This window comes from Arvicanthis niloticus, chromosome 25 (assembly GCF_011762505.2).
Source record: "Arvicanthis niloticus isolate mArvNil1 chromosome 25, mArvNil1.pat.X, whole genome shotgun sequence".
Taxonomy (NCBI): domain Eukaryota; kingdom Metazoa; phylum Chordata; class Mammalia; order Rodentia; family Muridae; genus Arvicanthis; species Arvicanthis niloticus.
In genome coordinates, this window is record NC_133433.1 from 20172226 (window position 1) to 20195626 (window position 23401).

General features: G+C 41.3%; 1 protein-coding gene across 5 annotated transcripts in view; it reads left to right on the forward strand.

The window, feature by feature from the left end:
- Window positions 1-23401, forward strand: part of Esrp1 (epithelial splicing regulatory protein 1) — a 54613-nt gene that overhangs the window by 18848 nt on the left and 12364 nt on the right. For 2 of the 5 annotated variants that reach the window (XM_076924180.1, XM_076924183.1), the window contains exons 5-14: window positions 1793-1891; window positions 2012-2066; window positions 3527-3637; window positions 3747-3879; window positions 3977-4019; window positions 7155-7456; window positions 8476-8694; window positions 10800-10998; window positions 15018-15186; window positions 23221-23371. In XM_076924180.1, the coding sequence (XP_076780295.1) occupies window positions 1793-1891; window positions 2012-2066; window positions 3527-3637; window positions 3747-3879; window positions 3977-4019; window positions 7155-7456; window positions 8476-8694; window positions 10800-10998; window positions 15018-15186; window positions 23221-23371 (1481 nt within the window). The remainder of the gene's footprint in view (window positions 1-1792; window positions 1892-2011; window positions 2067-3526; window positions 3638-3746; window positions 3880-3976; window positions 4020-7154; window positions 7457-8475; window positions 8695-10799; window positions 10999-15017; window positions 15187-23220; window positions 23372-23401) is intronic. The other 3 variants (XM_076924181.1, XM_076924182.1, XM_076924184.1) reach the window with 3 other exon arrangements.

Consider the following 23401-nt stretch of genomic DNA (forward strand, 5'->3'; position numbering starts at 1 on the left):
AGATGATACAGCCTTCGACCCCGGCAGGTTTACGCCATCCTGCTCGCACATCTCCTGGAGCCGGCCCTCTAATTCCCCCACGTTTATTTTCTCACTGGACAGTGGAAAGGCAGAGGCACGAGTGTGGACTTGATCTACCATTTGAGATAGATGGTTGTCCATGACAGTTCAGGTCATTGTGGGTTCGAGTAGGCACTAGAGTGTCTGAAGGAGTGAAGCTGTTACTGAATGTGTGCTTTGTGTCGTAGGTTTTTATCTCAGTCTTCACACAGAGCCAGAGCGTGAGGTGGTCATAGCTTTGGCTCTGTAGGTAAGCAGAAGTTTAGTGAGGAGAAGTCATTTCCTGGGAACTGTCCCTACTGAGCAAGCAGGGATGGGGGTTGGGGTGGGGAGGCTGTGGGTTGAGAAATGACTTTAAAGACACGAAAAAGAAGTGTTAGTGGTATTGACTCTGACTGACTGGACTCTGATGATTGCGTTATGTGTTCTTCCTAAATAGTCCATAAGGGATTTTATCATCTTTTTTTTAAAATACTTTCTAAACTTTTAAAAGTATCAGAGATGGAGAGATGGCTCAGCAATTAAAAGCATTGTCTGCTCTTCCAGAGGTCTTAAGTTAAATTCCCAACAACCACATGGTGACTCACAACCATCTGTTAGGGGATCTGATGCACTCTTCTGGTGTGACTGAAAACGGCTACAGTGTACTCAGATAAATAAAATAAATTTAAAAAAATATATCAGATAGGAAACAGTGTGCTTGCTATACAGCAAGCATTCTACTAAGTCCAACATGGGAATGCCTTTATTCCAAACTCCAGAGAAAAGGAGCATTCTCACGGTATTATCTTTGATTCCTATTGTGCTGTTAAGAATGTATTCTGGACCAGTGAGCTGGCTCAGCAGGTAGGCCAGCTGCTAGGCCTCCTGACCTGAGTCCAGTCTCGGGAGCCACATGGTAGACAAGGAGAATCACCTCCTGAAAGCTGTCCTCACTGCCGTATACGGGCTGTGGGATGAACACTCCCACACCCTGAATGCCAGTTTTTAGAGCAAAAGGCCACACACGTAAATGAAATATAATACAAATTCTAAAAATACTTAAGTATCTTTTTAAAAAAAATAGTTGTGATTTACAAACTTTATACTTTATAATACAAAATGTGGTTTACCCAGAAAGAATACTGACATGGTCAAGGAGCATTGGAGTTGGTTATGGTGTGTGCCTGTGTTCTCAGAACCTCCGGGGGGGGGGGGGTCCTCACAGTCTGAGCAACACAGTGAGGGCACCATCTCAGAACACACATTGGTTCTAAGTGCTTGGATTATTTCTAAAAGTTTCTGTAAGAGAACTTGGATTTGTATTTATTACTGTTGAATATATGGTATTCCATAGGGCTGTAAAACTATTCTGGAAGGGAAGTTCTGAAGAAAAGCATGGAAAATGACGTCAGTTGGTGTTACGCGGTGTGAATTGCAAGTGCTATACCTCCTGGTCTTGATGGACAACCATGTCTTTAGTTTTCTGGCCATTGCCTTGTATGTATAATGAGTGATAAAGGGCTCTAATTAGTTGCTTGCTTTGGTTTGACACTAAGTGCTCACAGCTTTTACGAGTTCGCTATTTCCTAAGTAAACCAAAGTTTTCTTAGACAGGGAGGCAGCAGGATTCTGGGTGTGGTCCTGGCTGCTGAGAACCAGCCATGCTATGATTGATAAAGCCCGCCTTTAAGTTTAAATTCTGCCTAGCAGAGTAACCTGTCCAGGAGTTTTCCTTAATGTAGCCCCACAGACCTAAACTTTGAGAAGAATGACTCCATGTCCCGATACGGAGCCTCCCAGGTTGAAGACATGGGGAACATAATTTTAGCAATGATCTCCGAGCCCTACAGTGAGTATCTCTGGTGATCGTGCAGTAATGGGATTCGATCCCTTCACTCTTGGCTTCGATTGCGTTGCCCAGCTCTGCCGTCCAGTAGCCAGACGGTGACTGTGTACTCTTTGTTTGCAGATCACAGATTTTCAGATCCAGAGAGAGTCAACTACAAATTTGAAAGCGGCACCTGGTGAGTGGCTGAGCGCTATTCATTTGAGCCTTGGATTTGTTCTTACTTAGGACATTTAAGTCTCCTTAGATTTTCCTAACTTTACTAAACCTGTTTACCACTTCTTATTGTTAAGGCGCCTTTAAAGCAAGCTTATAGGTGAGACTGAAATGTAGTGAAGTGCTGACATCTTTAACTACTCACTGACTTAGGGACAACTCTGTTTAGTTTGTGATTCCTGCTTTAGTCTTCATGTCTGTCTCCCCTCTCTAAAGGGAAAGTCTTGAAAGTTCTGCAGGCAATAGAAAAATGATTTATTAAGGTTGCTTACTGCTCAAGCACAGGACCTGGGGTTTGTTCCCACACTAGGCAGTTAAAACTGCCTGTAACTCCAGATCCAAGGGACTGAATGCTCTCCAGCCTACACACATGATGCACATAGATTCATGTAGGTGTGCGTACATACACATAAATAACATAAATGGGTCTTTAAAGAAGTTCTTGATGTTCATGAGGTAAAGTGTGTGTGTGTGTGTGTGTGTGTGTGTGTGTGTGTGTGTGTACACTATCAGTATCTACTTCATCGCCAGGGACATCTAGGGAGGAGTCTGAAGTGTTGCCTTTAATCATAGGTGGACTTGATTGTTAGTCACTGTCATAAATTTCTGTAAGATTGTCTGGCATCTGGTGATGAATTGAAACTCGGACAGCTTTGCCAATGGAGAGTCTTTAGCACTGATTTTGTTGTGAGAAAGTGACTCACTAGGAAAATGTCCTAAGATTACTGAAAATATGAACAAGAGAAAGACAAAACATCAAAAGGTGTCAAAATGTATAATGGGTGATTTGCAAGTGACTCACTAAGGCGTGGAGACTCCCAAGTGTTTCCATAAACACCCTGTGCTTGCTGACACTCCCGGTTGATGAGGGAGATACTTTAATAGTCTTCTGACCACATGCTCACATTCCCTGTGTGGGTTAATTGTAGCTTTATTCTGATCCTTGCTGTCAAGCTGGATTCAAAAAGTTGAAGTCCCACTCCACCCACCCTGACCTCAGTATGGTGGCTCAGACTCATGTTCAGATGGTAAGGGTAGGAAGTTGTCAAATTCAGGGTCAGCCTTGGGCTATTTATGCCACCTCCAAACAGGAGTGAAAACAAGACAACTCTTCTTCTTTCTAGGTCAGGCTGTAAGGGTACCGAGAGAATTTTGCTTTCTGTGAATTGATCTGAGATGGTTTTGAACTTACAGCAAGGAAGGAGCTATTCAGGTTTCCTGAATATGTTAGCTGTATTAGACCTACAGCCAGCCATCATTCTATAGTGACACAACTGATTTTGTGAGCTGTCCTCAGACAGGTTTGAAGGATATAGAGGAAGTTGGGATTGCAAGTCAATGTGATCCTTAGCAGGACTCGTGTGTAGCCAAGCAGCTTGCCATGCATTAACCAGGCAACATGAAGTTGTGTTTGGTTCACAGCAGCAAGATGGAACTTATTGATGACAACACAGTGGTGAGAGCTCGAGGCCTGCCCTGGCAATCTTCGGATCAAGATATTGCACGGTTCTTCAAAGGACTCAATATTGCCAAGTTGGTTTTCTTCTCTTTGTTTTGCTCAATTCCAGAGGAGGACAGGGTTTTCTGTTCTTTCTCCCCTATGTTTCTCCTCCATCTGCCATCTGTTTTGTTTCTTTCAAAGGGGTGGTGCAGCACTTTGTCTGAATGCTCAGGGGCGAAGGAACGGAGAGGCACTGGTTAGATTTGTAAGTGAGGAGCACAGAGATCTAGCACTGCAGAGGCACAAACATCACATGGGGACCCGGTACATTGAGGTATGTGCTCACAGCCCGGCTACTGGACCTCTCCAGGTGCCTGTTAGCTTGTGATGGGTAGTTTAGAACCTGCTTTAATGTCTCCTTTTTCCCTTAGGTTTACAAAGCAACAGGGGAAGATTTTCTTAAAATTGCCGGAGGTAAGCTCCTTTTATGTAGTTCAGATTCATTGATAACCTGAAGTTTTGCGCGCACACACACACACACACACACACACACACACACACACACTGAGTAGATTCCTGTGACCATAAATGGTTCTTTCCTAGTGAAACTCGGGGGTTGGTCTATAAATAGGGAGAAGAAACTTCTAACTCTGCTGGTGAATTTAATGTACTGTAACATTTTCCCTAAGGCCTGAGCCAACTACTATAGCTAAATAGCCATTAAGAATGAGACTGTAGCCGGGCGGTGGTGGCACACACCTTTAATCCCAGCACTTGGGAGGCAGAGGCAGGCGGATTTCTGAGTTCGAGGCCAGCCTGGTCTACAAAGTGAGTTTCAGGACAGCCAGGGCTACACAGAGAAAGCCTGTCTCGGGAAAAAACAAAACAAAACAAAACAAAAAAATAAAATAAAAAGAATGAGACTATATAAAGGTGAAAGGGTCTCATACAGTCACATATAAAGGGAAAGGGTAGTTCTTGAAAGAAATGTTTCTGAGTTGTTGAGACAACTGCCTGTAGTACCTGAGGCTGCTACAAATCTACTTCAGGATCGTCTCTGAAGTTCTGAGCGCACCAGAGCTCAGGACCATGGTAGTTTCTTACGTTTTGGGGATAATTTTATAGATTTGGCTCTCTCCTTTCACCTTTCTGTGGGTTCTGAAGCTAGAGTTTAAAGTGTCCAGTTTGCATGGCAGATGCTACCCACAAACCCATCTTGACAGCTCCAATCGATTTTTAGGTGTGTGGTAGTCTCGGAAATACAAATAGAGGAATAAAAAGATTTAAAAACTTTCTTAGGTTTCCAGTTTTTCTTATTAGAATATATGTTTCATAACACATTTTCATTATCCACATATGTAACATTTTATTGACAATAGCTCCCAAGAGAACATCTTTATCCAATTTTTAAGTGAGTCACCTAAGATGACCAAAATATTTTTGTTTGATTTTTTTTTTTTTACATGTTTGAGTGTTTTGCCTGCATGTGTATGCATCATGTCTGTGCTTAGTGCCTAAGAAAGCCAGAGGGTATTGGATCTCCTGGAACTGGAATTACAGACAGGTGTGAGGTACCCATGGGTGCAGCCAGGGCTCTTAACAACTGACTGTTGATCAGTCCTTGTTGGATTTTCACTATGGTTTTACTTCATAGTCCAGGCTGGCCTTAAACTCCAGGCATTCTCCTGCCTCCGCCTTTCAGTGCTTGTATTATAAGAAATGAGCCCAGGATATGCTGGCTTATCTTTTTAAATATTTTTATTTTTATTTTGTGTTTATGAATGTTTTGCCACATGTGTGCCTTGTGCCTGTGGAGATCAGAAGACGGCATTAGATCCCCCGGATCTGGAGTTACAGGCAGTTGTGAGCCACTGTGTGGATGCTGAGAATTCAGTCTTGGTCCCCCACAAAAGTAGCCAGTGCTCTTAAGCAGTGAACTCTCTCTCTAGTCCAAAATAATAATAGTAATAATAGTTATTATTATTGTAATTTTTAGACATCTACTTTGTAAGCTTCTGTTCATGTGGTTTTAAAACTTCATTTTTCATATTCTGAACACCACATGTTAAATTTATTATGTGTATAATTATACATGCTATTATCTATCACTACTGAATTCCTAGCTTGTTTTTAGTATGTTGTGAAGTTTTCTCTATTTGTGTGTACTGTCTTTCAGGATGGATCTCTGAAAAGTAGGAGAGCTGAATCTAAGAATTGAAGCCTTTTTAATAGACTCTTGACAAGGTGCCAGATGCTATTAGTGGGACTTTCATTAAATACAGAGTCCTATAAAATACAGCCCTGGCGAGTCTTTTCAGCTGTCAGACTTGTTTTCTACAAAAGTTTTCTTTTCCTCTAGCTTTCTAGAATGTCCCTCTTCTGCTACTTTCTTTAGCTAAACTCTGAGGCTTCAAAGGTTAAGACTTGACTTCTTACATAAAGTTTCTGAAGTGCCACAGCAGTATTTTGATACTGGTTGGGGACTGCAGATGTATTTGAAGCTGCTGGTGTCTCCCGGCATCCTGGGCTTCGATGGTAGTAAGCACACTACAACCTGGGGACAAGTTGGCTGGATTCACTGTGCGTCGCATAGCGTGGTTAGCGTTGTCATAAGCAAACAGTGTCACTGGGAGTCTGCAGACATGCAATTCCGTGCTTGTTCTATGGCAGTGCTGCATAAACGCTGTAGTTTGGGAAGGATGTTGGCAAATTTTGGAACCGTGCCCACGTACTTTCATTATTCTCTACAAAAACTTAAAGCAAAGGAGTACTTATAAACACACTATACTGTATTTATCCATCCTTCCATCTGTTTTTTTTTTTTTTTTTTTTTTAAGAATCCATTTGTCCGTTCATCTGCCTGTTCTGTTGGGTATTTTTAAGAATCTTAGCTAACTCTAATCTATCTGTCTGTCTTTTTCAGACAGGATTTTTCTGTGTAGTCCTGGCTATCCTGGTACTTGCTCTGTAGACCAGGCTGGCCTCAAACGTAGAGACATCCATTGGTCCCTGTCTCCCAAGTGCAGGGATGATTAAAGGCCTGCACCACCACTGCTTGGCAACAATGTACTTTATTAGCCTCGTTCATTCTCAGAGTTTATCAAGTAGTCAGTTTAGATGTGAGAACTATAGCAAGGATGAGGCGTAAGCACTCTGGGTCTGGGGCTTGTGCCTTTAGTTATTGTACAGCTGGACAGTGAACTCAAACACATATTAGGCAAAGTCTGTGCCGCTGGCCTTCTCCCTACCCAGGACCTGTGTGTCTTTAAACTACCATGAAGAACAGGTGGATACTCTGTGGATGTCTGGCCAGCATCCTAAATTAAGGGAAGAGTTTCTTCCCTTGTGCTATGGGAAGAGTTTGAAATTTTCAGGAAGATACTTCTGAGTCCTAGGATATTATTATGAATCCACTAGTGTTGTGGCTTTTAACTGTACATTCAGAGGCTTGCTAGAAGGGCTTGGGTTATAGCTGAGTGCCAGACCACGTGTTTGAGTCCCAGCAACATGCACAGACACACACTGTCAGGAACTTTAACATTTTCAAACCTGGCCGTGTTGATGCTTTAACTCTTTCTTCCTGTGTTTTCTAATATCTGTTTTCTCTAGGGACATCCAACGAGGTAGCCCAGTTTCTCTCCAAGGAAAATCAAGTCATTGTGCGCATGCGGGGGCTCCCCTTCACAGCCACAGCTGAAGAAGTGGTAGCCTTCTTTGGACAGCACTGCCCCATCACTGGGGGCAAGGAAGGCATCCTCTTCGTCACCTACCCAGATGGTAGGCCAACAGGAGATGCTTTTGTGCTCTTTGCTTGTGAGGAGCATGCTCAGAACGCCCTGAGGAAGCATAAGGACTTGCTGGGTAAAAGGTACATCGAACTCTTCAGGAGCACAGCCGCTGAAGTCCAGCAGGTTGGTCTTAGAGGATCTTTTGGGACCTTGGCATTAACTTTTTTATTAGGTTGTGTGTATTTTCATGTATTAAATACTTCCTAAACAGAAGTTAGACATAAGGAATACATTATTTAAGAAAGTTGAGAATTGGCTTGGTGGTACCTCAGGCCTTTCCCTTCTCTTTTTTAAGTTTAGAGTTGGGAGTATAAAGATAGTATGAAGGGAAAACTACCTGGAATTTGCCCAGTGAAAAGGAATTAAACACATTACCACCAGAATCCAACTCTTGCAGTATGCCTAGTTCTTAAATACATGTACCCAGATAGACACTACTTAGTAAGCACATTGTATTCTGTGGCGTGTGTGCCTTGAGTATTGTGTTTACTATGGTCTTACTGTGTAACCCTAGCTGGCCTAAAACTCTCCGAATATAGCGGATAGACCAGCCTTAAACTAATGGACAGTGCTCTTGTGTCTGCCTCCTGGGGGCTGGGATTACAGGTGTGTACTTCATCTATTGGATAGAAGTGAATGTCACACTTTCTGAGAGGAAATGCATTTTTTTTTAAGATTTGTTTATTTTATATGTGTGAGTACACTGTAGCTGTCTTCAGACACACCAGAAGAGGGCATCAGATCCCATTACAGATGGCTGTGAGCCACCAGGTGTTTGCTGGGGATTGAACTCAGGACCTCTGGAAGAGCAGACAGTGCTCTTAACTGCTGAGCCGTTTCTCCAGCCCCTCGTCAGAGCTTCTTAAACTTCTTTGCACTTAAGACTTCCCCCAAAGGATCATGAGAAACAGTCATACTTTGTAATAATTCTGAGGGAGGCTGTGGTTATACCCCACTGCCATCCCTGTCTCTGAGGATTTGGTTCAGCGTTTCCTGCATGCTCTGCTCTACAACTGATTCACCCTGAAAGACTAGAACCTGTGTTTTTAGTGGGACTCTTGGTGATGTTGGTCACAGTGGTTTGTGGTGTGGCATAGGAGCAGCAGGTCTTTTCAGTCACTCGCGCTTTGCCTTGTATACAGGTGCTGAATCGATTCTCCTCAGCCCCTCTGATTCCACTTCCAACACCTCCCATTATCCCTCTACTACCTCAGCAGTTTGTGCCCCCCACCAATGTAAGAGACTGTGTACGTCTGCGAGGTCTTCCCTATGCTGCCACAATAGAAGACATTCTGGACTTCCTGGGGGAGTTTTCTACAGATATTCGTACACATGGGGTTCACATGGTATTGAATCACCAGGTAAGGGGGTTGTTTATTGGAAAATGTGTTTGCTCGTTCTTGTGACCAAGTGCCCCTTCTAGTCGATAGCCCAAAGTTTTACATTGCCTTTATGAAAAGACTTAGCTGTAAGTATAAAAAATATTTAGGATATACTCCAAAAATTAGCCTGCTGTTAGCATGGTAATTGAAATTCAGCTCTGCTTCTTTTATCACAGAAATCTGTCCCATTATTAGTCCATCAAATTGGGGCCAAATATATTATGAATGCAAATAGCCTTTTCCTGTGCAGCCACTCAGCTCTGCTGTTTTGGTGTAACAGTGGTCACAGACCAAATGTAAGCCAAGAACTTAATATGTCCTAAAGCACTTTATATCCAGACATTGCACATGGCGAGTGTGGGGCACTCACTCACATTAAGCAGATGGAGGGCCTGGAGCACTGCACTCTGTAGCAGTGTGTGGATCTTAGTCTCAGCTGCATCAAGGAGCAATTGCAAAAGGTTTTCTATCAAAGGCTGACTGGATTCTTCTGGATTCTTTCCATATGCCAGGAAGTATTTACTAGCTTGATGCTACTTGAATTTTGGTTAAACAAAATCAATTTAGGTGCTGGACAGTTGACTAGTATTTTGTGCTGTCTTAAGCAAGATAAAAATTTAAATATTCATAGCCAAGAAGTACTAATTTTCAGGCCTCTTGTTAAAAAGCAAAGAATTTAATTTTGGAAAACAGGCATATATATATATATATTTTTTTTTTTTTCAGAGCATTAATGGATTGAATACAGACTTAAAGTAGAAATACTAATTTTTTTTTTTCCTGACTAATTTTCCACTTGGTACTCGGAGGTCTGTTCACATTTATAACTATCTTCCTAACTATCTTCCTACTTTCTGGAAGGTCCAAGCTTTTGGGCACAAGGAGTCAAAACCTCCTGTGCCCTTGCGAAGTCTTTGACACCGACATTTGTTATGTTAACACTTTGTGTAAGCTACACACCTTTTAGTCTACAGCTCATAGCTCACTTTACCAGTTAAGAGTCCTTTGAAATAGAATAAAATAGAATTCCCCACCGCTCAACATCACTGGGGAATTATTTCTTTCAAGTCACTGTTTTCTAATAACCTGGGACCATTACCCTTTGATTAACAACAGTAGACAGATTTTGCCTCTGATTTGACCTCCATGACCTGGAGAAAAATGCTTCTTTGATGATGGCCAAGTTCTTATCTGCCTGGAAGACATTAGGTTTCCATCTTGACTGGACTGGGTTTGTTGCTAATTTCCCTGGTATGGTGACTATTATGGTAACTTGCATGGTAATAATTTGTAAAATGGTATAATATAAATATTCCCTAAGAGACTTGGAGAACTGACTTAAAATAGTCCTATAAACTCGTCTTTTTTTTTTTTTTCCCTCTGATCTCCTTCATATCAAAAATATTACAAAGGTATTCTAGCTGTGTGCAGCACAGAGAGGCTTGGTTTTCAAGATGGAAATTTTTGCTAACGAAACTAACTCTGACTAGTTAAGAGCAGTCTAAGGAGACGGTGTGAGCATGCACAAGGTTCCCAGCGTGGCAGGTGACATCTAGCCTCTTAGCCTCTTCCCTGGCGGCTCTCATTTGCTTGCCCTCAAGAGGCACCCCTAAAGGGATGTGGCAGGCAGAGAGGAACTGATACCGAGAGCCAAAGGACAACACTGGCTTGTTTAGTTTCCTGTAGGAGGATATATTTCTAGCTTTTCTCATCGAATTTAATCGGATTTTTCAGAAGGGGAAAAAAAAAGTCCAATATATAATCCTATATTTGAAAACTACGGTCACAAGGAGACCTTTTAAAATCCTGTAAATTTGATACTAACTTCATAGAAACCAAAAAAGGATCACTTTTCAGTCATGATCTCTCAGAGCTACTTCTTCAAGATTTTGTGGGCCATTCTGGCGCTTAGAGAAGGAAACCCAAGTCAGATTTTAGTAGATCACACTGTCACCCATATTTTGTGGCTAACCATGTCTTGCACTGTGGGTGATTGTCACTTAGCATGCTTTGTAAGCAACCATTTATTTCCTTGTTGGAGGAGACAGTCGCCTTTTGTTTGTATTCTCCCCTCAAACACTCAGGGACGCCCGTCAGGAGATGCCTTTATCCAGATGAAGTCTACAGACAGAGCATTCATGGCTGCGCAGAAGTATCATAAAAAAACCATGAAGGACAGATATGTTGAAGTCTTTCAGTGTTCAGCTGAGGAGATGAACTTTGTGTTAATGGGGGGCACTTTAAATCGAAATGGCTTATCCCCACCGCCATGTAAGTTACCATGTAAGTTTTTCTTGGGTCTTGGCGCTATTCTACGCTGTGTTGCTGGTAGGTGCTTAAGCTGCTTTCGTCACTTTCTGTGCCCCTGGTTCTTTCTGAGGCAGGCGAGGTGGTTACATAAGGCTTTCCCATCTGAAATCACTAGTTTCTGATAATCATTTAAGGCCTTGGTTGTGGACACCCATAATTAGACATGCTACAGATACCTCCTTTCAAATTACATTCTTGCTTTTCCAGTGATAAGCACTTGGGTTCTGAAGCTTAGTGTGCTCCAGATAAGCACTGACTCTGGGAGGCAACCTGGCTATGTAGATAATTTAATACGCATTTGAAGGTAAAATGGAACATCTGTCCGGCTCCTTTCCTTTCTGTCTTTTATTTTTTTATTTGTTGTTCTCTTACATGTTAAACTTTTAAGAAGGATGATTTGATGTCCATTTTGTATTCTTAACTTTTTTTGAGCATCAACTGTGTCTTGAAAATGGTAGCCTGGAGAGCATTCCTGTTGTTCTCCAGGCTACCTGGAATGAGCACGGGAGTAGACTGACTACATTTGTGTATAAATGCGTAATTGATTCAGCCAATGTTTGATTGGATCACAGGATCAGTGCTTAATTCCAAGCTGTGCTCTTGCTCATTGGCAACTGGGTGCAAGCCGTCTGGAATCCTGTCTGAGAGGAATAAGCCCCGTAGTCCAGAAGCTGAGTTCTAGTTAATGACTTGGGAGCATTTGGAAACCTGGTGTTAAAATATGACCCTTTTTAAATGTAGCTTCAATGGGTCAATTTGCTTGGTTCTATTAAAGTCGACAGTTCTAGGAATTGAGTTTTATTTTGAAGCAAAGAGGGATCTATATCAATTAACTTGTTTTATTTTTGTAGAGTGTTTGGTGGGGCTTAATCCTTTTTTTCCCATGGAATTCCTGAATTCTTTAATATTCTGTTTACCTGCTGCTTGCTGTTGGTGAATATCTAATTGTTTATTGTTAATGAGTATATGGTTTTTAAAAATCTATGATGGAGCATAAAAAAACAATTTAGGGTAATATTAGAATGTTTTCTGTCGGTAAATCACTGTTAATGTCAATACCATGTAGCATACTATCCTTTAGAAACTGTCCATCAAACGTCATGAAACAAAGGAATTTTCCCATTGTTTCCCGTGTAGTTTACTACAGATTCCCTTTTTTTCCTCCCCTTTAGTTCATAAGCTCTAAGAAAAGAGAATATTGTTTTCTTTCAAGTTTTGAGACAAGGTTTCACTGTATCCCAAGCTGGCCTGGAGGTCAGGATGCAGTCCACACTGACCTTGGAGTGTCATGACTCTCCTGCCTCATCCTCCTGAGTGCCACGACTACAGGTTTGAGCCACGATTCTCACTCAGCAAAGGAGAAAATTTAAATCCATGTTTATGTATGTAAAATGATGATTTTGAAGACCTAGTCTTCAAACACAATTTTTTAAGAATCTATGACTGTATCTTTGGTTACTTTTAATACTTCCAAAAGATGAAGATTTTTTTTTTTTCCTTTTTTTTCCCCCCTACAATTTGGTCATGTGTCTTTTTGGCAAATTTCTATAAAAGTCAGAAGTTCAGTCTGCATGTGCATTCGGCCTACTCATGCTGCCACCTTTAGGGGACTGCCTGATTCTGTTATAACCTCAGGACTTAGAGAAAGGGCCTGCTTTTTAATCTAATCTCAAAATTAGAGTATTAAATACTGATGGGTCTGACATTTCCCACTGAAGACTTCCTTGATAAATTTGGCAACAGAAATGATGGTAGAGTTGTAATATAGTATGGCACCTTAGTTCACCTAGAAGTCAGCTTAAGCTGGATGTGATGTTGCGCACCTTTGATGCCAGCAAAGAGATACAGGCAGGTAAGAGTTCAAGGCCAGACTGGTCTTACATAGCTAGCTAGTTTCAGGACATCCAGAGCTCAAAGTCCAAGAAAAAAAGTGAACTTAATTTCACAGTCTGCTTTATTTTTCTGGCCTGTCCATAGACACCTGATTTCTCTTTTAGGAAAATAAGAAATAGCCATAGTTCCCTGTGAGGAATAAATAAATCTCATCCCTTGTCAATTTTTATTTTACTTTCCTTTGATTTGAAGCAGAATATGAATGTGTATATACACACATATATACATACATACGTATGTACTTTTTTTTTCTTCTCTTCTTTTTTTGTGTTGTTAGAGATTAAACTCAGGGTCCTGACCGTGCTACTTGATGATTTTGAAATCAGATCATGAGTATAGGCTACCTAATTTTATGTTGTGCTTCAGATTATATGTGAGGACTGAATCCAGAATCTTTGCTTGCCCTGCTGCTGAGCCACGAGCCTAGCCCAGTCATCTCCATGGACGGTGTTGTGATCTTGAAGGCCAAACAACATAATCTAAAAGTTTATCATTGTGTAATCTTAGCAAGAGTTTTTGATGGTGTGAAAGAGCACCCACAGGCAGGTGTGATTGTACACATCTGAGTCTATCATTGGGGAGGCTGAGGCAAGAGGGTTATGAGTTTAAAGCCAGCCTGGCCTGTATAATGAGACTCTCTCAACAGTTCAAGGGCTATTGGTATGGTGCAATGTAGCATGCTTACCTAACATTCACTAAGCCTTGGGCTGGGCCCATGATACTTAACAGACAAATACATACATACATACATACATACATACATACTTACTTATATACTTATGTTGAACCAGAAATCCATGGTGATAACTACTTACCTTATTCTTCATAGTGATGGAGAAACTCCTAAGAAGAAAGACAACCAGAAATCATCTTGGAGATTTTCATGTGAAAGTTACCCCTTGGCTATCTGCTGCCTACGAAATCTAATGGATCTCAGTATTCTCCTTAAAGTCAGGGGTCCCAGACTGTCAACTCAGTTATCTATCTTGCACTGTGCATAAGGTCTATCCAGTGTATTCATGCTACTTGTGAGATCTAGTGACTGTCAGCAGCTTCAGTAAAAGGGAGTTTCTTTCTCATAAGGGAAAACGCAGGATAACTAGAAAATGAAGTAATTTTCTCTTCTCCTCCCATGGTGCTGGGGATTGAACCCAGGGCCTCACTCAGATTACACATGCGCTCCACCACTTAGCTATACCCTTGGCCCCTAGATTTATTTATTAAGCCACGTTTTTGTATATGTGGAGTTGGTTTGGTCTGGTTTGGTTTAGTTTTTCTGAGACAGGCTCTCATTATATAGGCTGATGGCTGGCTTCAAACTTGGCTATATTTGGCATGGAAGTTATGAAGCTACTGTTTGCCTCTCTTTCACTGAGTACTGGCAATGTAGGTATGCACCACCATGCCCAGCTAAGTCAACTTTTTATCAGCTGATTTGGGGAAAGATTTATGTATCTCTTTCCTCTAGACTATTTCCTTGTTGGCTTTTTTTTTTTTTTTTTTTTTTTTTTTTTTTTTTTTTTTTTTTTTTATAGGTCTGAAGGTGCAGATTAGCTTCAAAGCCTGTCTTTTGGATTTTCTTTAGGTCAGCATAATGTAGAGTTGACCTATTTCCCATAGAGAAGTTTCTCTGATCACACACATGCTTTAGTATAATGCATGGGACAGCATTTCATCCTAATCTCTTTTGATTTTACATCATAGTAAAGGGTAGAAAACATCTATGTAAGCAAAAGGAAGTTACTTGGGGTGTAAAGAACTGTGGTAGTCTTTTCCTTTAAAATATATAGCTAATCTTGGGGTGATGGCTCAGCAGTTAGCATTTACTGTTTTGCGGAGATCCTGGTTTCAGTTCCCAGCACCCACATGGCAGCTCACACACACCTGTAACTTCAGTACTAGGGGAATCACACCCTCCTCTGGCTCCCAAGGGCTCTTGCCATGCACCTAGTGTGAATGAACTCCTACAGATATAAACATACACACATAGAAATTATCTTCTCAAAATATGTAAGTAGAAGAGTAACCGTAGCTTGAGTGCTAACATCCGTGTTAGCTGTTACATACGTGTCTCAGAGTCTCTCTCTTTGCTTATCTAGGCCTGTCTCCTCCCTCCTACACATTCCCAGCTCCTGCAGCTGTGATTCCTACCGAAGCTGCCATTTATCAGCCTTCTCTGCTCTTGAACCCACGGGCGCTGCAGCCCTCCACTGCATACTACCCGGCAGGCACTCAGCTCTTCATGAACTACACAGCCTACTATCCCAGGTAAGGCCATACAGGAAGTGACAACAAGGGACAGAAACAAAGGACTCCTTTGATAACCGATGCCTCAGCTCACAAAAGAATATTGTCTACCTTGTTGAAGGTTAGGATGGCAGGCTACAGCTTCTGGTCATATCTCTGACCAAATAGGTTACAACAGATTGGAAGAGGGGTGTGTGTGTGTGTGTGTGTGTGTGTGTGTGTGTGTGTGTGTGTGTTTATTTTGCTGTATTCGACTAACATAGTCTTTAGATTGCACATGAGCTCAGCTCTTCCCTTTCACCTTCTTGTAGTGGACAGCAAGCAGGTAGTTCTGTTTTCCTTTTATGTCGATGGTAACAACAGAGGAGATGAATCACAAAACTGAATTATTCATAATAGCAATTGTATTATTTCCATAATAAATATAATTTATTTTAGGCTTTACATTTCCCGAGGCCTGTATTCTTTGCTCCTTAAGTACTTACTATAAACAAATCCAGAGTGGAATTAATGAATATTTTCCTAGGGTCCACACATTTTGTCTTTGTCTTATTTTGGTTGCTGTCTGTCCCTGGGAGGTTGCACTAGATAAGGGAAAGTGTGTGTTGGGGAGCTGGAGCTTTATCTTAACGTCAGCAGTGTTGTTCCTTTGCCTGGTTTTCCTTTCTTTTATCTTTTTCCCACTCCAGAGTCTTACTTTGTACTCCTTGCTCTTTTTCCTGGTTTCCGTTAGCATTAACCCTCCTGCTTCTGCCTCCCAAGTACTGGGATTACAGCTGTGTTCTACCATGCCAAACTATATTTCCTTAAAATTACATTTATTTACTTGTGTGTGGGGTGTTTGTATGCGCGCGCACACATACACACACACACACACACACACACACACACACACACACACGGTGCACATGAGAAAGCTGGACCATCTTGGAGGTCCACTCTCTGGGGTCCCAAGGATGGAACAAAAGTGGTCTGTCTGTCTTGGATCTTCTAAAATGATAGAATTGGTGGAAATTTTGGAGTCCCTCTCATGTATCTGTCTGTGATTCTAACTTGGATATATAAGGAATCATTCTAATCCTCAGTTTTAAAGTTTTGCAGTACCTTTGTTTATCTGGCAGTCTGCTTTCTTTATTCATACAAAACTTCGCTTTATAAAGCAGTGGATATGTTACAAAAACAAAAATGTTTATAGTAGCATTTATTTTTTTACCCAGGATCTTTAAGATTGAGGTTTTGAGGATATTTACACATTTGTAAGTGAGGTTTGTGATAAATGGCCTCAAGCTAACTTGTCAAGGTTCCTGCTTTTTTGTTTTGTTTTGTTATGTTTTTTGTTTTTCGAGACAGGGTTTCTCTGTATAGCCCTGGCTATCCTGGAACTCACTCTGTAGACCAGGCTGGCCTCGAACTCAGAAATCCGCCTGCCTCTGCCTCCCGAGTGCTGGGATTAAAGGCATGCGCCATCTGCTTTTATATACCTGTTTCCTCTTCCAGTGGGGAACCAGACCGTTAGGGTCAGTCTTGGGTGCTGACAAGGAGTTTGGGAAACATTTGTGCTGGGGAAAATCTGGGGAGTAAGAATAGAAATCAAGCTTGGGGGTTGCTGGTGAGTGTCATGTAGAAAGGCTCAGAAAGGGGCTGGGGTTTGGGTTTTTGTTGTGCGTTGCTTACCTTCTGTGCACAAGACTATATTTGACCCCCTGTACTTGGTTGAGTACTGAGGTGGGGTGACCTGTAGACTGTATACAAATGCTTATTGGAGGGCTTGTTAATGAGACATCTGCCTCTTTATGCCTTCAAAATGTCAGCACTGAAAGATGTAGTTCTCCTGCCTCAGTGAGTATCTATAGCAAGCGCCCCATTACTGATTCAATGCCTAGGCCCTGTATAATAAATCTCTTAGAAAGGAGATCATGAATGTTGATTGAAGTGCCAAAGATAAGAAGATCTAACATTTACAGCTTACTCTTTTCTTGACTCGATGGCTTTGATGTCTCCTTGATCCTCCTGCCTGTACCTCCTGAATTATTATTGGTGTGCACCACCAAGCCTGCTCTTCATGGTCTAGCAACAAAACCACTTTCCTAATTTTGAGCATAGGATTTCATTCTCAAATAATAACCTAGCTTTGCAAAGCACCCTTGTCTTAAGTCAGAAAGTCTATCATTTGGCTCTAGACTCATAGTAGTAACTGTTTTGAGGGTCTTGTTGTTGTTGTTGTTGTTGTTTTATAATTTTGGCAAACTTTAGTTACCTAACTTTTTCAGTGGTAAATTCGCTGCTTAGGTGAAATAGATTCTTGGAAGAGTCACTTATTCATATATGTTAGATAGTTGTTTTCTCTGGATGATAGAAGCTTGTTCTATTATTGACAGTGTACACAAGAGTTAATATTTCTACAATTAAAAGTCCAAATCGTGGACTAGGCATGATGGCACACGCCTTTAAACCGGCACTCAGAAGGCAGTAGCAGGTAGATCTCTGAGTTCAAGGCCGGACAACAGAACTGCAGAGCAAATTCCCAGACAGCCAGGGCTACACAGAAACCCTGACTGAAAGTACAAAACAAAACAAAAAAGTCTGAAACATAAAGATGTAATGAAGGAAAACCTTGACACCTGAAAGGGGAGGGCTAAGAGGAGTTGCAGATCTGGGGAGCTAGTGTTGAGTTTGGTGCTGAAGTGTTTATTGCCTTGGGATTGTAGATTTCAGATGAGAATTTCAAGTTCAAATAGGGAATCTTGACATGAAAATTGGCTCCAGGCTTCCTGCCAGCAAGGCAAGAAATCGTATTTCTCCATTGGTTTCCACAAATGGGCTCTCAGTTACTGAGGATGCAGAGGTGATTAGGAAAGCAGTGGAAATAGGGTTTCCTTCTGCAGGGCTTCTCAGAGCACTTCTTATGCAAATGTATTGGGATGCTGCATCTGGCAGGATACAGAGCTTGCCTTTCTCTAACAAGGACTACTTATAGCTTCTCTTTGGAGAAGCATAACAAGTTGGGCTGTGGGTTCGCTCAGTTGCTAGAGTGCTTGTCTGACCTGTTGAAAGCCCCAGGAGCCTTCACAAGTGCTGCATAAAGCAAGCATGGTTGTGCCTCTCCCATCGCAGCACTCAGGGCAGGCCGGAAGATCATAGTGAGTTTAAGGTCAGCCTAGTATTTTTAACACTGTTTCCCAAAAACAGTGATATTTTGAGGGATGGCTGAGGGTGGGTATTCCTGTCAAACCTGATAACCTGAGTAGATCCCTGTGGTAGCTTGAAAGAGAGGACCAACTCCCCCAAATTGACTTACACATGTACTATGATGCACATGGTTGCACATGTGCAGACACTCAAAGACAAATACACATATGTATTAAATAAATGTTTTTGAGAGAGAAGTAAGAAGCTCTCAAATCATGACTGTTGATACCCACAATGGTCTTTAATTTTAGAAAGTTATTGGTAGAGCTATTGGTAACAACATTTTGCACTTTGTAATAATTAAGTAAAGGCAGGCAGACTATGTGAAGCCTTTGATACAGTGTATCTTTTGTTTGTTTTTCTTTATTTTTGTTTTGTTTTTTGTTGTTATTGTCTTTGTTGTTCTTCAAAAACATGATTTCTCTGTGTAGTCCTGGCTGTCCTGGAACTTGCTTTATAGACTAGGCTGGCCTCAGAGATATACCTACCTGTTTCTGCCTCCCAAGTGTTGGGTTTATAGGCCTGCAGCATAACTGCCCGGCTATGTACTTTGTGCTTACAGGGTGAGCATCCTGGTTGTATGTGTACAACTCTTCTACAGAGAAGTTTGTGTGACTTATTAGAAAATATGAAATGTAAAATAGATGCTATAAATTAGGATCCGGTGAAGATACAAATTTGAAGACATTATTGGACTATCTATCTGCAAAGTCCTCAGGTAGTTAAAGCAAAAGCAAATCTTGAGTTACAAAATTGGAAACTTTCACTGTGTTTTCCTGTTTCTTCATTTCCCCCTGCACCCATCCTTCATTCTCCTCCAGGATTTGTCACGAAGTTGAAGCGCACCCTCTTTTCCAACTGCTGTTACGTGGAAGGAATCGCCTTTAGTTGAGCAATACTCTGACACACCGTTTCATCTTTCTTAGCCCATTTCATCCTTTCAAGTGTTTAACAGCTGTAGAAGTTAAGTTATTACTACTAAGTGTACAGGAGAACTAGTACCTGACGCTTTATGCTAGTAATTGAAGCATAGTTTGAGACTGTACCTGTGTTCCTCTCATGCTCTCTTACTACCTAACCTTATGTAATAACATCTCTAATAAGATAAAATAGATACACACACCTTTGTTGTGCTTAACATATAGCAGGCAACTGTTAAGTTTTGCCTTTAAAGATTTGTATAGATCCAGACTCTTCCCTCCCTCCCAGGCTCTCTGTTACTCCCTCCTTACCCCCTGTTGGTGTAGATGGGCATATGCATTATGTCCTTTTGTACATATGGTGGCCAGAAATCAATGGTGGGTGTCTTCCTCACCTTCACCTTATATTTTTGAGACAGGGTCTCTCAGTGAACATGGAGCTTGCCAATTCACCTTGCTCCAGGAGCCCCTGTGTCTGCCTCCCCTGGGCTGGGATTACAGATGCACACTGCTGTGGCTGTCTCTGTATGTGGGTGTTGGCACTTGAACTCGATCAGCTTGCTTGATGGCAAGCATCTCATTGATGGTGGTATCTTATTAACACAGTGTTGTTATTTTGAGATATTTATAGAGCCGTGTGTGTGTGTTCTTTTTTTTTTTTTTTTTTTTTTTTTTTTTTTTTTTTTTTTTCTAACTTCCATTTTTGGTGTCAAATTTAACCACAGGGACAAAGCTTATTTTTTGAAAATATTTTTCAGGGGCTGGAGAGATGGCTCAGTGGTTAAGAGCACTGACTGCTCTTCCAGAGGTCCTGAGTTCAATTCCCAGCAACCACATGGTGGCTCACAACCATCTGTAATGGGATTCGATGCCCTCTTCTGGTGTGTCTGAAGACAGCTGCACTGTACTCATATAAATAAAAAAAATAAATCTTTAAAAAATATTTTTCAGTTTCATATTTAGATAAATAACTCAATCTGAATTAGCTCTTTTTATTTTATATTTTTTTAAAAAATGTATTAGTGTGTATTTTATGAATACAGGCATATATGTGTTGGCTTTGTGGTCCTTTACACGCACTCTGGGGATTGAGCCATCTTGCAGGTACATAAATTTGAGTTTTTTGGATTTTTTTTTTTTTTTTTTTTTTTTGGTAGGATTTCAGGTAGGAGTCAAAGTCCATCCTATAGGTTTTGCAGATTTTGTTGTTTCATAACCACCTAACAGACTGAACTTACTAGTTTTGTACTATTTTGCTTTAGTGTATATGAGTTTGTATGTTGCTGGGCAATAGTGGGGCACACCTTTAATCCCTGCACTTGGGAGGCAGAGGCAAGTAGACCTCTGAGTTCTAGGCCAACCTGGTCTACAAAATTAGTTCCAGGATAGCCAGGATACATGAAGAAACCCTATCTCAAAAAACCAAAAAGGAAAAAACTATTTTTGCACAGAGTGCACGTGTAGAGATTCAGGACTTCTTGGGTGCTTTAAGGTTCCTCTTCTGTTTATTCGAGGGAAGTTGACCTTCAAGCTTCCAGGGATCCATCTTCACTTACTGTCTCACCATCATGCATACTTTTCCACATCCAGCCTTTTACATTAGTTGTGGAGATTTGAACTCGGGGTCCTCACACTTGTAGGGCAAACATCTTACCTCCTGAGCCATCTGCCTTGCTGTTGGTTTTAACTGTGGTAGTGGGTAACACACTGACGTTCTTAGGCAAGTTAAGCACAGTCTCTACGACTGAGCTACATTGAAACTCTAATGCCTGGCATTCAGAAGGTTGAGGCAAAAGGATTGTTTGCTTGGGGTCAGCCCCCACTATTTACTACACTTGATCTTAGCCAGAAAATATGGGTTATACTGGGCGAGCTTTTTAGCCAATTGCAATTCTCATGGTGCTTTTATGAGTTGAATTAGTGATGGAACCTTTTAAAAACATTTTTTATATGTGCAGCTATGTCATTGTTGGGTTAAGTTTCATTTTAATAATTGCTACCTCAAGAATTGAATATAATTGTCCTGTATAATGTTAAATAAATGTCACCTTCCACTTTTGTATGGATTTCAGGGACAGAGATTCATGTCACCAGGTTTATGCAGTGAGTATATTTATCCCCTGCTCCACCTCACCAGCTCTTGTATTGGCTACTTGGCTTTTAGTTTAAGAAGCCCCACTGTAGTTAAGTTTTTATTACATCTGCGTTCATTGGATGTTGACCTGGGTCTGGATATGTGTGTTCCACTTCTCAAGAGTAGAGGTCAGTGAACAGACAGTTCTTTCCCTCCATGTGGGTTCCAGGCATCAAGCTTGGGTCTCAGACTCAACAGTAAGTGTTTCTACCCACTAAGCTGCCACACTGGCTTCTTATCTGCTTTTTTTTTTTTTTTTTTTTTTTTTTTTAAATATAGTTTGAAGGTAACTAAGACTCCATACTTAATTTATAGAGGATCTTTAGACAAAAGCAATGACATGTGAAAGAACAGTATATGAAAATAAATGTTAGGAAAGGGACAAGACGTTCATATTTTTCATAGAGTCTGGGTGGGTACTGTTGAAACATATGGAGAGAGCTTCATGGTCTTCGAGTATTAGATTCGTATCAGATACCTGATATGTTCAGATAATGAGTACTAATCTAAGAGTGAAGAAATCATGAAACTTGAGAAATCGGAGTGGAGTTGGGTTAATGCTTAACGGCACTTATTTGAAAGACCAAGGTTTAATTCCTAGCACCCACATGGAGACTCGCTGTTTAATTCCTAGCACCCACATGGAGACTCGCTGTTTCAGGCACCAGGCACACATGTAGTACACAGACATGTGTGTTGGCAAAGCACTCAGATGAATAAAATAAATCTTAAAAAACAAAACAAAAAAATGCCAATTGGTGGCAGCATCTGCCCTAAATCCCATCGAATGGGAGGCAGAGACAGGTGGATCTCTGAATTTGAGTTCGTTTCAGGTCAGCTGGAGCTACGCAGAGAAGCCCTGTCTAACAAAACAAAACAAAGGAGAAATTTGTGTGGTTTTTCTAGTTTGAGAAAGTGCTAACTGGTATGTTTTTCAGAAGGAAATTATTTAACTTTAAGGTCTCTCACCTCTGTTAAAGTGCAGAGAAAGGTGTTGGCTTGAAGGGTGTTCATAATCGAAGGTTGGAATCAGTATTTCTTCTTAAGTTTATGATTGGGTTAAAAAAAATGTTCTGTGCATATTTCAAATTGTAATGATTTGACTGCTTTGAAGAGCTGGTTGGGTGGGGGATCCTGTAAACTGATTGGTAGGCTAATTAGACCCGTGTGGAGGTTGCTTAGAGGTACCACACAGATTAGGCCACCGAGGGTCTTGTGCTTCTTGGAGGAAATTGCCACAGTAACACCTGGAGTTCTTAAGTTCCCTGTGGTCATGGTGATGAGTTCAGCTTGTTCCCCTTCTCTTTCCTTCTTCTGTTGGCAGAAGTCGCCCTGTGTGCTCTGCTGTATTGTCCTGGGGCCTCATTATTCCTCTGCACGTGTGGCTAGAGCCTTTGGTTCTTGGGCATGTTCACTGTTGGACATTTTTGATCTCTAGCTGTTAATCTTTCATAGCCATTTCTCTTCTTCATGCCTTAATATTCCTGAAAACTGGCTCACTAACCATCAGTGGTCTGGGCTTTGGAAGTGGCTGAATGACTTGAAAAGTCTTCCTTCCTCTCTCCCTTTGAAGAACCTTAGAGATTGGGGAAAGTCCAGCATCTAACAGCACGGCGTTAGCCCACTACCTCTCCTTTGGCTGCTGGGGAACGTGAGACAGAACCTCTGGCATTCCTCTGTCTTAAGAAAGGTAGCTCAGTGAAGCATAGGAAACATCACTTTCAAAAAGTCAGTTTCTTAAGCGATATGTTTTAGAGTAAATATTCAACATTGTGTGTTCCTGTTGGTTCATTGTGCTTTCTCTCCCTCTAGCCCCCCAGGTTCGCCTAATAGTCTTGGCTACTTCCCTACAGCTGCTAATCTTAGCAGTGTCCCGCCCCAGCCTGGCACGGTGGTCAGAATGCAGGGCCTGGCCTACAATACTGGAGTTAAGGAAATTCTTAACTTCTTCCAAGGTTACCAGGTCAGTAGCTTGAAGAAGAAAAATCCTCAG